The sequence below is a fragment of the Panthera onca genome, chromosome X (assembly GCF_046562875.1).
Source record: "Panthera onca isolate mPanOnc1 chromosome X, mPanOnc1 haplotype 2, whole genome shotgun sequence".
Taxonomy (NCBI): Eukaryota; Metazoa; Chordata; class Mammalia; order Carnivora; family Felidae; genus Panthera; species Panthera onca.
The window spans coordinates 39,065,495-39,081,915 of NC_138357.1; the positions used below are offsets into that span (position 1 = coordinate 39,065,495).

The following is a 16,421-nucleotide window of genomic DNA, read 5'->3' on the forward strand; positions in this document are numbered from 1 at the left end:
ATGCTTCCATGTTATATATCCTCAAATAATAATCATAACATGTAAAATGAGTGTCTGTAGGTGGCCTGTCAAGGAATCTGTGTAGTGATTTAAAAACCAACAAAACCATCCTCAAAGACCATAAAGACAAATTGGAACTCTGGCCCCACCCTTCTGAGAAATGCTCATTCTTGTCCCCATTGTGGTATAACTTATTGCCCTGGTAGGTATGTATGAGAAGGATGAAGAGTAAATGATATGGGGGAAAAATTCATTAACTGATAAATTGAAATATCTATCTGTGAGGCGAAAATGGCTGTTAAATGAGGAAAATTGCTCCCCTAGGGTGAAATCTGAAGTGATCTGCCTGGTGTTTGAACACAAAAACTTATTACCATTGTTCTGTGTTCTTCAGTTGACAGGATTCTCTTAATTCTGAATGACAGGATGATGGGCAGACATGGTACTTCAGAAAGAAAGAAACGCTCAGGCAGTATGTTGGAGTCCTTGAAAATAATGTACAGGCTAGAACATGTATAGTTATACCATTTGGGAGCCATGTTTGTTTTTCAAGATCTGAAAGGATATCAAACCAATGACATTACAACAGCTGCAGTCTGACCTAAGGGGTGACTCTAAGTGTGTCATTTTCAAGATGATATAAATGAGTAAGCTTTTTTGCTTGTAGGAGAACTTGTATAGCCGGTATATAACCAGTGATCTTGCAGGAGCTCATGTAGCAGTTTGCTGACAAAAGACAAAGTATTTTCTAGATTATAGTCAAGCATCCTTTATTTCTGTGCTTCCATTTTGAAGGCATGAGGAAGAATTCTAAAGAAGACCGTTAGGTCATATTTCAATAGATTAGTAACGTTTTCACAAACCATAAGGCGCTTTTTGTTATATCTAGCTCCCTGGATCACTGATACCTCAACTCTGTATACCGCTGTCACTTGGATCGTGGACTGTTCCTTTTTAGCACCCAGCACTTACATGAAATCAACCCGTGGTGTGTGGGGCTGGCCAGCATGATTCTAGTCTGATACCAAAAACCTATCCCCAGAGTATAGAGCTAGACCCCAAGCCCCTAGTCTCGTTCTGTTCCTAAAGTACCAAAACATCTGTCATTGTGGGTGAGCTTGTTAGAGTCCTGGTACTCAGAGTGAGACTCCCGGTACTCAGAGTGGTGTACTTCACTTTAAAAAGCACACCTTCTGAGCGATCACAGCTCCATTTCTGACGTGTTTGATTGCAGTTAATAACATCGTGCTTTTGTAATCACCTTCACAGGCGTAAACAGATGAGTAAATTGGCTATCGTCATTATCTCTCATATATTTTAGAAGGTCACGATCTCCTTCTCACCCTCCCTTCCCCCCCTTAAAGGTTTACATTTTTCTAGCTCCTCTCAATGTACTGCTGAAAACAGAGTTCCCATTCAGACACAGATGTTTCGCATGACTCACGTTGAAATGAAACGGCTTCTCGTTGGATATGTTCTCTCTACCTCCCCCTCATTATTTTTCCCTAACTATGATATAACCATGCTTTGCTTATATATATATATATATATATATATATATATATATATATATATATATATACATGCTTTGTATTTCTCAGGGACATTGAGATTTTTGTATAAGATGTGCCACTATTACAATAATTTAGTCTTTGTCCTGATGCTGTACTTGAAACATTATTTTCAAGTGCCATGGAACATTGGGAAGGGAATGCTTCAAGCTTCCTGGCCATCTAGTAAAGCATTTGCTGTGAATCAGCACTTCTGTGTATTAGAAGTCTAGTGGGGAAGCAAGCCAAACAAAGTAAAGTAACTTCTAGAAGGTGATTTGATGCATGGAAATTTCCTGTAGCTATTGGTACCGTTGGTGAAATGGGCATGCACAGTGTGGTCTGTCGTCAGGCCTCCTCCACTTGCTTCCTGCTTTTCTCCCAGCGTGTCGGTTGGTGGGGGGGGGGGACATTTTCCTGCTTCTTCCCCCAAAGCCACAGACCCTTCCAGCCTTTTCCCTCCTAGTAGTTGCATTATAGTCTGCTCCTCCCTGGATCTCTGTTTCCTCACCAGGATGCTAGAAAAGTTGGACTAAATAATACCTAAGGTCTCTCCGGAGGCTGACCTCCATTTGATGCTGTGACCACCCCCCTTTTCAAAATGGCTTCTGTTTGATTTTACTACCAGAGAATGAATCACCACTAGCCCTTTAGAAGTCATAACAGAGCCCTACCTTTTAAAATGGGAGGGTGGCAACAAAGGTGAACAACAGTCCAGTTTTTGAAGCTGTACATTCTAGATTTCCTTTCCACCAAAGATTTCTCTTTCAGAAGAATACTATTCTAAACAGCTAATGCTACATTTTATTACTGCATCATCCCCTGTTTTAAGTCAACATTATATTTATAAATCTAAATGATGTAAATATATTAGGGAGTGACTGTTCACTTGACAAAGATATTTTGCTTTGCAGAAGGACTCACTATAGAGTTTCTTTAAGGCCTTCCTGGTGACTTCAAGATTAATCCATTTACATAAATTCAACACATATGTAACCTTTTAGGAACAAATCTCTTTTGTAGCCTGAGTAAAACTGTATCGAGTCCCATACTCCATGTACAGTTCTAACCTGTATAAGATTTTTCTGTCTCTTATCAGGCAAACAACATTATTTCATATTAAGTCTTTGCCAAGAGGTGTTTTTCTTCCACAGCCTTTGAAAAGCACACTGATTCACATGTCTGGATTTTAAGAAAATTTCTTGACTTGAGTTCTCTTTGCCTGTAAATTCACTCCCTTCCTCATCCCCTTAAAAATGGTAGGAATGCATTTTTCTAACTTTTGATGAAAAGCAGGCTTTTTATTTAAAGGTCACCTGTGTTGCCTGAACTTTCCTTGGAAAGCTTCAGGATGTTCAATTTTTAAGGAATGCTCATTATAATTAATCATTACAGAGAATTGGTTTTTTTTTTTTTCCTTACTTGTACACTGAGCTGTCACTGCATGTCTGCAAAACCTTAAGAACAGTTTCTTTCATTGCACATGATCTATAAACATGTTTGGCTTCACAGCTTTTCAAAGCACCTCCTCATTAGCCATGCTTTATTTAAAATCTTAGCTAATTCTTTAAAAGTTCATGGGGGTGATTATTAGCTAGCTCAGGTATTTTAGAGTTGTGTGTCTGTTTTTAGTTAAAATAAATGTTATCAGATTTTTCAGTGGCTTTTGTGAAATAAATTGGCAGGCTTGCATTCCTGATAGACAAGATGTCCGAGGCTCCTACAGGAATCAAAATTGGCACTAATTGGTCCTTTGGTAAGCTCTGCGAAAGCCAAGAATCAGTCCATGGAGACTGAACTAATTTCTAAATCTACAGGTGACTAATTTGCAGGGATTTTAGAAAAGAGCAGTACATATGCATTTTGGTCAAGGAGACCTTTGTGGTTGCTTTCACAAAATAACAGTAAAAAAAAATAACTTCAGCTGAGGTTGACGACAAAGCAGAGTTTTCAGGGTAGAATATATTAAAAGGTTACTTGTGCCCGAATGATAGCTTTGCAATCGGTTATCCTTTTTGACCAACTTTTCTAGTATTTCTTCCATTTCTAAAAGCATCTCACTTAAAGGAGATTTGAAAACAAGGGCAGCTATAGACATGGGTCAACTGATGGATTAAAAACGGTCTAACAGGCTAGTATACATATCCAATGGAATATCACTCAGCAATCAAAAAGAATGAAATCATGCCATTTGCAAGTACGTGGATGGAACTAGAGGGTATTATGCTAAGTGAACTTAGTCAGAGAAAGACAAATATCATATGATTTCACTCATATGAGGACTTTAAGACACAGAACAGAAGAACATACGGGAAGGGAAGCAAAAATAATATAAAAACAGGGAGGGGGACAAAACATAAGAGACAAATAGAGGGTTGCTGGAGGGGTTGTGGGAGGGGGGATGGGCTAAATGGGTAAGGGGCACTAAAGAATCTACTCCTGAAATCATTGTTGCACCATATGCTAACTTGGATGTAACTTAAAAAATATAAAAAATAAAATAAAAAACGGCCTAACAGGTTAGTCCATGATGTTGTCTTAGTTGGTTCAGAACATTATTTTTCTTTCTTTCTTTTTTAAAATTCTTTTGATGTTTATTTCTGAGAGAGACACACAGAGAGAGAGAGAGAGAGAGAGAGAGCAGGGGAGGGGCAGAGAGAGAGGGAGACACAGAATCTGAAGCAGGCTCCTGGCTCCCAGGTGTCAGCACAGAGCCCAACGCGGGGCTCGAACTCACAAACCGTGAGATCATGACCTGAGCTGAAGTCGGATGCTTAACTCACTGAGCCACCCAGGCACCCCAGGACATTATTTTTCAAGTCACTAAGGCAAGAGTTGTTCCTAGGTGGTCCTAGGATTGCAGAACATCTTTATTTTCTCTTTTGTACCTTTCTAAAGAGATTTCCCCGCCCCCCTCCCCGGTAATATGTGTGTACTCTTCTTATAAACAGGAAAAAAAAATCCATGTTTATGATTGTTGAGGTTTACAGAAGTAAAACTGAGTTAAAAAAATGATTTGCAACAATGCTATTTTTAAGATGTATGATTTGGCCAGACTCTGAAGTGTTAATTGCTAACAATTTTTAAGCGTTCATTATTAATCAGATGGGCACCTTCCAAATTTCAGACGTACTTCTGAAATTGGTGGGTGGATTGAAGTAGTGCAGATTCACAACTCTGAGGATTTGATGCGCAGATCTGGATAATATGTCATCTACTTTTTTTGTTGTTTTTAGGATCAGGATTGAGGAAAGTGATTCACTAGGATTTGTACAAATCATCATCAGCCTTTATGATTAAAATCTTAATTTTTCCTGCCCCAGTGAGAATTATTCAAGATGATACACATAAAGTAGGACCAAGAATAATGGAATATTTTCCTTTTTTACGGTGAATTTGTTTTCACTGGGAGAAGGAAGAGTCACTGTCTTCAGAAGGCTGAGCTGGAGGCGTCCAGAAGCCTCTGTAGGGCTATGAGGGAAAGAGTGGAATGTGTGGCATTGTGGTTTTGGGGCTTTTAGGAGAAATACCACATATGGCTTTTTTCTCCCAAGAATATAAGAAACTCGAGACTCTGGGTCAGACCCATGGGCTGTCCAATGCAGTGCTTGTTTCTGTCCGTGGTACCACGGGCTGTTTTGTGAAAGAGCATGTGTGTCTCCTATGATGCCAGCCTCTAAAGGTTAGAGGGTGTGCCAAATATCCTGAGCTTCTCTCATTAGGAACAGAGTCCTTTTATTCAGTTCAATGGAACTGGCATATTGAGCCTGGCAGGTCAGTCTTATGTGAATGACCAGTGACTGGCTGTTTTGTTAATTGCAAAGCATACTTTGCCAAATGATATCAGGAACAAAGATATGGTCAAAGCACTTTCAATTCCTTGACTTCCTGAATATCTATCTATATATCTATGCACACACATACATGCGCGCGCACACACACACACACACACACACACACACACATATATATACCCACATGTTATGTATATATGTATATATACATATATACATACCCACATATACATATATATTTTTAAATATATACACATAAATAAATATATATATATATATATGTTTTTTTTTAATTCAAGTGAATCCACTGAAAATCAGTGGACTAAGTTAGGGCCATAGTGTTACAAGGAAACCCAACATTTGGTCACTAAGACCCAACATTTGGGGCTAACTGTTTCATTTGCTAAGGCAGGATGAACCTGAGGAGGTGATTGGTTTTATCGGCCAGGATGTGTTCAGGGGCAGATTTAGCTTTGAGGGTCAGGACTGTGGAGGTAATTGTGGATCCAAATGATCCCCGGCTTGCATGGAGCCTACCTGATTTAGCCAGAGCACGTTTTATGCTCACTGATGCTTTTAGCCAGATGACTCCTTCTTATGGTTTAGCATATCCAGATTGTTGGCTTGCTGATCAGCCTTGCGAGTACAAGTGAGGCCCTTTGGTAGTGCTGCTGGTGGATTACACTTGCCTTACAGACAGACTAAGGTGTATCGAACTTTGTGCAGTTGTGAGGAGCAAAATATGGACATGTGTCATAATGGGGTAGGAGGGGGCACTTTTTAAATGCTCCTGTGTTGAGAGTCGCTGCATTAGAGGATAATATTTTAAATGAAGCCACATTTCTAACAAGGGACCAGATAACAAGGATAAATGAAAGCTGCAGACAGTCTAGAAGCTTCATTTTAACCATTATTTATAATCTCTTCTCCTATGAAACCTTTTGCTATGTAGCAAAATTGATTAATTTGCATGTATCTCTCTCTCTGGGCCCACATGCTCTCTGACAGAGGAGTGAACAAATAGCGGCATGGACAAGGGAGGAAGGAGGACGGGGCCAGGTGAATAATCAGCTCTAGACTAATCAAGATACATTTTAGGGTCTCAACATTAATCTTGATATTTAATCTTTCTGGGCGATGTTAAAAACGAAAGATTGTATAATGGCATTAATAAAAATCACTCGCTATGGAACGGTTCCGAACAAATAGGACTTTCTTTTTAGCATGCAATAGGAGTCTGTTGAACTGGCCTTAATGTTCCTCTCGGCACACACAGATATGGCTCTGTTTAATTCCATATCCTCTTATCTATAAGTCCTACATTTCATTTACTACCATTCGAATTGATTTATAGCTTTGCTTAGCAAAAGTACAGTCTTGATTAAAAGGACATTATCACAGCTGATGGACCTTGAAAGCATTTTTTTTTCTCAAACCTTCTAATAACATTTGACTCCCATAAGGCTCGATTTGCAAGTCCCCAGTTTTTGTCCACCTGGCTGTACTTCGGGCAGTGGCAGTTGGGTGTATGTTAGGGGTACTAGGGGTGACATAAGGTTTCCCCGGTGCTACCTCCTTATTCATCCCTGAAACGGAAGGTTAACTACAATGCTGAGGTAGAGTTTTAGTTTGCTGTAGGGAATCTCAGTACCCTGGTGAGCTGATCTCTTCTCTAGCTGATCATTGCCACTATAGCCTTTGTCTCTGGGGGATGCAGCTAGGCCGAAGGATTCTCCAGTCTAACAGAGGATTCGATTATCATACGAATATCATGTTTGATTATTACGATATGAGGGTTGCATTTTGGAGTCGTAGCTGGTGACACATTCCTCCCTCAAAACAATACGGGATTAGTTTTCATGCTCATTGCAATCGAAAGGAATTAATTTGCAAAGCCACTGATTTCCACGGGTTGGCCACATTTGGTCATTCTCCACAGCAGGCCATGTTCCACTCCCCGGTTTTGATTGCGCAGTATGACTCTTTGGTGGCGTCTGTGGTTCTGGGAGTAAAGGAAAATGCTGTTGCTCAACAGGTGACAAAAAGCTATTATGCTTTGATTCTGGTCAGAACATTATTGCCATTCTCCTGGATTCCAACGGTTGAAGAAATGAGTCACTGTGGTTTTGGATTTCTGTCACTCTGGAGTATTTTTTTTTTTTTTTTTTTTTTTTACCTATGAAATAAGTTACTTCTCACAAAAGGTTCACTTTAAAATCACCATACTTACATTTCAATTTACAGATACTTTCAACTGTTCAGAATCCTAGGAACACAGAAAAGAACTAAAAATTGTAAATGTGGTACTAATTCTAAATGGGAGAAGTTTGATTATTTTTTTGGTCACATTAAGTTCAATGGTGGGCCCTTGTGAAAATACAGAAGTAAACGAGTCGTTTTTATCTTGGTCAGCATGTCTTTCCAATTCAGTCTTAACCTCTGTCACCTCTTTCTTTTTACTTACCTAGTCATATATATATATAAATATGTAAATATATATCTGTAAATGTATCTACACACACACACATATATAAGCTTTAGTGAGCTACTGTTCATACACCATGCAGCTGGTCGTAATCACCTTTAATTGTTAAATTACTAGGCTTAAAACTCTCTGAAATTTTTGTTAAAAAACACAATGCACTCCTGTGAAGAAAGGATTTAAGTGTCTAAATCACCTCCAATTTGCCTAAATCACTTTTTTTTTCAATACCCAGCCACAATCTGTCAGAGCTAAACCGATTATTAGAGGCTTTCTAGTTAACCTAGAATAAAAATCACCTGCAGAGTTGTTCTTTTTCCAAACTATACTTGCTGAAGCATGAAACCTTCTGAGATTCTGATAAACTTCACGGCTCCCATTCCCCCCACCCCATACCAGTTAAATACCCCTGATTTTGTGTAACACTCTCATCTCACAAATAGCGAAACCTTCTTCTTCCTCTCACAGTTTTGGTTAGACACCTTAATAAACACCAAAATTCTTTCCCATTTTAACATGACAGATTTTTGATAAATTGAGTCAAAGATTCACTGCAGTGAAGGACGGGAGTACAAACTACTTCTGCTGTATATTTTTAAAAACAAGTTACGACGGAGCCGATCTTGTTGAAGGAAAGAGACTTCAAAGTCACAGATCAGAAAGTCCGTATACAGAAACTGTTGCAAATTTGTCATTGTGTCAGTACCGTGTCAGACACTGGGGAGATTAGTAGATGTCCTTTATCCTGGAAATGCCTGATAGCTAAGCCTCATATTTCTTCTCAGCTGTCCACAGTCATTTCCCACAGGTTATGGGAGGCCTTATTGTGTTAGTTTCTAAACAGTTGCCCTGAGTGCATTTTCAGCAGAAGGAGATTCATAAGAACACTGATATTAAATAGAAGAAATTGCCACACAGCCTTTCATAAAACAAACTTCTCAGAAGATCTGGCAGATTGTAATGTATGGATGTGTGAAGAGGCCCCGGGGAAAGGACAAAATGGATTTTTTCAGAGGACTTCTGCTTCCCTGAGAAACTGGGAAACTTCAGGCTAAGGGCAGAACAAGCAAAAGAGGTTTTCGGGGACTCCTGCTCTTCTTCTAGACCTCAACATGCATATCGATGGAAAGAGTCCAGGTCTATGACTTCACTCACCTGCTCTGAACAGAATCCTCTTTACTGGATAAAAATGTTTTCCTGGTCTTACATCCTCCCTCCAGTCCTTCGGGTGGGTGACCTTACACTCCACTGGGGGACCATTGATCTAAAGCGACTGTAGGTTTGGGAGAATGGACTGGAGTTGTTATACTTTTGAAATTTCATTTTTACTATCAGCATTTACAAAGAAGAAACTCCCGTGATCCTCAGTTCTGTATACCAGTCTGCAGGATATGAGGGGGAAAGACAGATTCCTTCTGACGAGATGCTAATCAGAGAAAAAGTATATTACTTTCTTAAAACATTAGCCAGAAATTGCCCACACTCAGAGAACCCCCTCTCTTAAGGCATCGCCAAAAGTCTGCATGCTTCACATAGAGGTATAGTGGTCTCTGTGTTAATAGATAAGAAACTGCAAAAATGCCCTGCCCCAAAGCGATTTGAAATCCCTATCACTCGTAAATTTAGCAGTAGCGTGTGAGGGTAATGATGTAGACAGACAGTGAGGGCTTGCCACAGGCCCACCGTAAGCCATGACATATATCTTAGAGATATCATATGGAATGGGGTGATGATGTCGGATCTGGTGGTGGTTGGCTTTTTTCACTCTTACCTGGGTTTGCTCATCTACATACAACTCAAGGTTTTAAAGAGACTCAACAGTTTGGGAAGGGAGTCAGCAACCCCACGAGTTTCAGAACTGAATCTGAAGTGGCGACTGTACCTGAAAAGAGGATGTGTATCTGCTGTCTCTTGGGAGTCAGCTTCCTTGGTCTAGTTCCTTACTGTCATGAGCCACAATTTGGGAGCAGGGGCAGGATTCTTGCCATCGGCTGTCTCATTCTACATACAAGCCCCAGAATGGGTGTTCCGGTTCCAAACAGAGTAGCATAGCCCAACACATGTTGGGCACACATAAATCGATGTTTTCTGTCTCCGTGGCCATCATAGCGGCCCTCACACCCAAAGTCAGGGCTTTGGAAAGAGAAAAATGATAGGCCCTTCTAAAAACAAGGGGAAAGGAAGATTGCATTCTCTTGAGAGTTAAATTATAACTTTTTCTTTCTGTTTCTATGAAGAAGACTGTACTAATAAAACTGCCAATTTCTTTCAGGTGGGTGTACATGGCATTAGAATAGAATTCATCAATGAAAAAGGATCAAAACGCACCGCCACCTACCTACCGGAGGTTGCAAAGGAGCAAGGTCATTGTTGTACTTTATTTCGTATGATCTGGTGAAGAATTTGAACACATATACAAATTGCAATGCGATATCTGACCTTGCAGTTATGTCTGATAATTGATCAGTGTCAAATCATAAGAAGTGATTCTTCCATCACTGCCACTGCAATGTCTGTATGAAATTGGTGAATTCCTCACACAGAGTCGAGTCCCTGCACTAAAGTTTGATAGCAAAAACACACAACAGTGTACTTTCACAAAAGCAAAGATTTGTAAACTTTGGGTTTTATTCTTAGGCGATGGCTTGCTACGAATTTGAAGTGCCATATTCCCATATTCCATTGTGCTGTATAGCCTTTTGGCACAAACAAGCCTTTTGTTTGACAGTCAGCCAGCCACTCAGTTCATTGTCAGTATCAAATGTTTCATTCTTAGGTGGTTGCCTGTTACTCATTTGCTACTATTAGCATTGTAGGTTTCCCATTAAGATCTGGAGCACTGAGATTAAATGAAGTATTAGTGTCTGATATGCCTGCTCTGCGCTTCCTAATCAAAAGTTTTTTTGTTTTTGCAGATGTAGCACAAACCTTTATGAACCACCACTGTAACACAAAATAAGTCTTCACTCTGTAGTATCTGGTCCTTTCTAGCTACTACTGAATTCCAATGTCATGTTAGTTGAAATGAATATTTCTTTATCTTATGGAGCTTATTTTTCTCATCAGAAAGCATCTGTCATTTGGTTTTCTCACGTTTGTTTCATATAAATGTGAGATACATCACAGTAAAGTCTAATATCATTAGATTCCCCTCCTTTGCCCACCCCCATCCCCAAGACAGGAGAGTTAGATTTGAAGACAGCTATCTGAAGATTTATTTGGGTTGCTGTCGAAAATGTCTTAATCCTGTAGTTCTGTTGGCTTCGAAAAGCTTACAGAAGAGAGAGGGCCTCGGATATTAGTATACCATCCCATGTCAGAACCAATAAAAATGCCTCTGAATACTTCACACAAATAGCACTTGACTGACCACAGAAGATACCATTAAGAACAATAATTACCATGAGTTAGTGTGGGAGTCTGAATTACTGCTGACTTGGCAGAATGACATTTAGGCCTTTCCCTCCCTTTTAGAGGTGTCCTTGTTAGAGGGGAGTACGGTGTCCGTGGTTTGCTACCTAGACATGACTGAGCAGTTACGGCCAGCCTTTTAGATTTCTGGTCTTTGTGGTTGAGATTAAAAAACAAACAAACAAACTAATGTTGTTGGCCATCATGGGTAGCTAGAATTTAAGGTGTGTGATGGTAGATGTGCTTCCGTACAGGAGGAGACCGTAGCCCTTCTGTGTGATTGTTTTTAGGACCAAAGGACATGATGGCATTTGGTGACAGTGATAGCTGCCGTCTACAGAGTCGTTTTATATTTAACCGAAAGTGCTTGTTGCATGTGTTTGACTGGTATTTTATCTGGTCTGCTCTCCACAGGATGGGACCATATTCAGACCATAGACTCCTTGCTGAGGAAAGGAGGCTACAAAGCTCCGATTACTAATGAATTCAGGAAAACCATAAAACTGACCAGGTACAGAAGGCATTTTCTAGCGCAAGGCTAACCAGGACATTTTGATGCGTATGTCTATAACCCTTTGATTTCTTTGGTCTCTCTTACTTGCTTCTCTTTTCTGAAACAGAATGGAAATGAATGGCAGGGCCGGACTGAGGGTGGATACAGTGAACTCTGGTGGGCAGTAGGGCCTGTATGATGTACGAACCCATCCTTCCCATCTCTAGCTGTCTGCGATTACTCTGGCTTTACATGAGCAAGCCCTCTGAGCCTTTTTCAACTACATTATAGATGAAAGTCACCTGAATTAGCGATTGGCTAGCTTTTGAATGGCTTAGCAGAAGCCCCGGATTCTGCTAAGCAGTCCTCAAATTTGAATTTAACCTTAGGATGTGAGCAGCAATAGAAGTCTACCGTGAAAGCTTACTAGAAATCACAGTTGAGCTAGACTTACAAATGCCAAATACATTTCTATGTGGGATTATAGGGATACTTTTTTTTTTAAATACCCAACATTTTAGGAAAATGGATTGCTGTTTCCATTTGTTTCAATTCCGTAAAACCACACTGAATGCCTGTAGTCTAAAAACGGACTTTTCTCAGCTCTGAGGAGTTATAGATTTGAAAATGCCTTCCTCTCTGCCTTCCCCGGGTTTAGCCTAGGAGAATAGAAGGGCATGCACAAGAATAATTATTAATATAAGGCAGAATGTGATGGGTGGTATGAGATCATACAGTAGGGAAAGAGGAATATTCCAGGAGGGATATAGTTTTGAGGCTGGGCTTGAAGAATGGGTAGACTCTTTGAGGGACGGGGGGAGGGATTAATTTAGTGAGTCGAGGCAAGTTCTGAGGAATGTTCAACAGTAAGATGCGGCTGGTCTTTCAAATAGATCTGTAAGGAGGTGGTCATTAGAGCAAAACACGGCCGAGAAGGTGGGTTGGGTCATATGACAGAGGGTCTTGAGTTCCAGATGAAGAAATTGAGACCTGATTCTACAGGCAGTTAGTAGCCATTGAAGGGTTTTAAGCACGTGGATTTGCGAAGGTGTAAGACTGAAATAGGCAACAGGAAAATTAGGAGGCGTTACTGCTACCCAAGAAGCTGTGGGAGCAATCCAAAGGAGGTGAAATGGGAGCCTTACTAAGAGCTGTGGCGGGAGGATGAGAAGAAAGGAGGAAAGAGGTGAGAAAACACTGTGCAAGAAATGACAGGACTTAGTAACATCATTCAGAAGTAAGGAACAGGAACAAGTCAAGGTTTTATGTAGAAAAGAAGGACCGAGGCAATCCCTTTGACCCAGGGAGGGACCACAGGAGGAGAGCCCCGTTTTGGCACTGATTCTGGAGTTTAAGCGCCTCCTGGGGTGTCTGTGTAGAAACGTCCAGTATGTCACCGAAAACGTACACGTGCAGAAGTCATGGCCAGAGATGGTGACTTGGGATCATCTGTCAAGAGGTCATGGTTGAAGTTGTAAAGGTAGGGCTCACGGAGGGGGCACACAGCATGGGGTCAAAAGAGCCGAAGGCAGAAACACAGCAAAGTCCGACAAGGCAGGAAGGAGCAGGAGGAATAGAGAGATAAGGAGCAGTCTGCGAGACAGGGGGCTGGGGCGGGGGAGAACCAGGGAAGTGCGTTATTGTAGAACCCCTGACACAGGAGAGCTTCAGAAATGGAGCGGTGGGTGGTATCATACTGGAGAGGTCAAGCAGGAGCAGTTCAAACAAGGAGGGGTAGAGTAGAAAAGAGCGCTGGACTCAGACTTTGGATTCCTGGGTTCTGACCTCAGCCTTGCTACTTAGTTGTGTGACATTGGGCGAGTTGCTTGCTTGTCTCTGGACCTCTGTTTTTCCTGTTGTGTAAGGTTATCTCTGAGGTCCATCCTAGCTCTGAGTTCAGTATGTCATCTGTTTCTTGATGTTAACTTTGTCTCTTCCCTGACTTTTTCAGGTACCGTAGTGAAAAGATGACCCTGAGCTATGCTGAATACCTTGCTCACCGCCAGCATCATCATTTCCAAAATGGCATTGGGCATCCCCTTCCGCCATACAACCATTATTCCTGACACTGAGCCGCACAGCCAGTCACTGGGCCTCTCTGCAGACCTCTTCCCAGGAGACCCTACCCCTTCTTGGTCTAGCTATCTCTTTTACTGTACCATTTTATGATGATAGTTTCCGTTGCCATGATGAAGCTTGGACATCGTCTGTTAAGATCATCATGGTAACGGGTAGGAAAATGGCATTTGTTAAGAAGATTCTGTTTTATTATTTTAGGTCATTGATTTTTTTTTTTTTTTTGCAGCATATATAACTTCTGGGGTTTTCTTTCCTCGCAATATTGCGTAGGATTTTGCTTTGCTCTCTCAATCAGGTTTCTGTCTTTCTGTCCTTCTTGCCTTCCTCCCTGTCGTCTCTCCTTCCTCCCTTCTGTCTTCTCTTCCCTCCTTCTTTCAACTGTGGATGGAAGAAATTGTGCAGTTTTTAAGGATTTTATTTAGGTTTTTCTTTAGTTTTCTTCAGTGAGATAGATAATTTTTGATAGCTGAGTTTGGGAGCAATTCATATCAAATTCAGGTATTTGTATATGACTCTGGAATTTGCCTACAATTCATTTTGCTATGAGAGCTTAGTGTGTGGATCTTCACTCCTTAGGTGTGTGTTTTTCCCATGGTTGAAATATGTGAACTTTAGTTCTAGTATAGAACATTCGAAAGTCCATGATAGGGCTTGTCACAGAGAGTGAGAAACCATTTATGCCTATTTTGCTGGTTATCATAGAAGAGACGGCCTCATCACTTTATAAAATCAACTTACAAGCAAAACTACAACACTGTTTTAAGAAAGTGCAAGCTACCTTTCAAATATGCTACAGAAATCATTTTGAAGAGCAACAAATATCAGGAAGAGAGCAGATACAGAATTTAGTGCCTTTGAGAAGAATTTACTTAAATGGAAAGGAGAGAAGTTGGGGTGGGGAAGGCAATTTAGAGAAATATTCTTATAAAATTTTATTGTTTCTATATGTGAAACAGATGAGACAAATTCCTTACTCTTAAGTATTTTTTTAAGGTGAAAAAAATTTATTTTGAGCAATTAACCAAAAAGAGACATTTGTCTATGATATATTAATTTAAATTCGTTAGCTTTAGGTTTCAAGAAGTCATGATTGGCCAGAGGCAATTCTAGCTACTATTTAAAGAAAATAGTAAAGAGAATCTAGTGAAACAAAAGTTCATATATTGCCATGATTTCAGATTATGTTTGTCCTGGGGACAATACTGGAGTCTTTCTGCACTACATACTTCTGATAGAAACACCTTGACTGTGTTGGTAAGATGTTATGTCACACGTATAAAAATGGCATTTAGAGATGATATAGTCGTCAGAGCCCAGCCCGTTGGCCAGGCTGGTGTTCTTCCCCTGGTGCATACAAAGAGAACTTCCTATCATCAGTAGGAAGTCCGTGTGGACATCCCCAGGAAAAATGACAGATGATTCTGGAGAAAGATTACCTTCACTTTACTATAATAACTGTGTGTGTGTGTGTGTGTGCATGCCCACGCATGTGTGTGGGTGGGTGTGTAATTTTTTTTTCAAACAGGAAACTATATGTCAAATGAGGAATAGAAGTATGGTGCAGAATATATAGTCCAAAACTACGAGATGTCACTGGATATCAAAATGGCAGAGCTTAGGTGACAAGCGACAGACTGCTAGTTCAGAAATCAAAAACCCTTTTCTAGCTTGCAAGGGAACTCCCTGAATCCCTTCTGCTTGCCGCTGTGGCAAAGCACACCGCTTTAGTTTTTGATGAGCATTCTTAGAAGTTGGTTGGTATTCCTTCATCCACAGCCCCCGTTATTGAAATAACCATTTTCAGTTGTGATGCCTTAACTAAGAAGCCAATTGTTAGCCTGAAATGCAATCTCGGTAGCCGGTTTCACTGAGCATCGAGATTAGTCAGAGAAAGCTAGCTGTTGGTCTTTTGAAAGGGATTTTGAATCCTTTCGTTTCTACTTGGGAGCATTTTGGAGCAGATTAGTCTTTCAGTGTAAAACCAAGTGGCAACCTAATAGAGACTTATTTCTTGCCCTTATAGGGAAACTGAGCACAAGCTGAATGCTATTGTCTGCTGCAAAAAAAAAAAAAAAAAGGGGGGGGTAAATAAAACAAGCAAACTGAAAAGACAAAATAGACCAATATTGACCCATCCTATCCATCATCTCATCAATTCAGCAGGCTCCTCGTCCTGGGTGAGCTCATGGTTAGAAGTTGTTGTGTTGTTTTTTTTTTAAGAAAAGATCTATGACATACATATGTGTGTGTGTATATACATATACTTACACATACATACACACATATGTGTGTTTATGTATTTAACGGTGCTAATCAATCTTGAGCAGGTCACGTGACTGGTCATGCGGACTCTAAAATCATATCAGATTTTTTAAAATTCTTGATATATGCAGATGTTATACAGATTTTTCTTAAACCAGTGTAATAATGTTATACTGAAGAAATAACCATCCTGCAGGCTTCAGAGGACGAGGTCAGCAATATTTCCCACCATGGCTTGGGGGAAAAGGATAGTTTTGTCTCCTTTTGTTTTCAAATTAATGCACAGTGCATTTTTGTCTCTAGCTGTTGACTAAAAAGACTTTGTAGCTTTGTAAAGGGTGTTATACAAA

General features: G+C 40.3%; 1 protein-coding gene across 4 annotated transcripts in view; it reads left to right on the forward strand.

Moving 5' to 3' along the window:
* Positions 1 to 15,925, forward strand: part of AMMECR1 (AMMECR nuclear protein 1) — a 109,289-nt gene extending 93,364 nt beyond the window's left edge. For all 4 annotated transcript variants that reach the window (XM_081792530.1, XM_081792531.1, XM_081792532.1 and 1 more), the window contains 3 exons: positions 10,099 to 10,189; positions 11,652 to 11,748; positions 13,682 to 15,925. In XM_081792530.1, the coding sequence (XP_081648656.1) occupies positions 10,099 to 10,189; positions 11,652 to 11,748; positions 13,682 to 13,796 (303 nt within the window). In that variant the 3' untranslated portion in view covers positions 13,797 to 15,925. The remainder of the gene's footprint in view (positions 1 to 10,098; positions 10,190 to 11,651; positions 11,749 to 13,681) is intronic.
* The last annotated feature ends 496 nt before the right edge of the window (positions 15,926 to 16,421 follow it).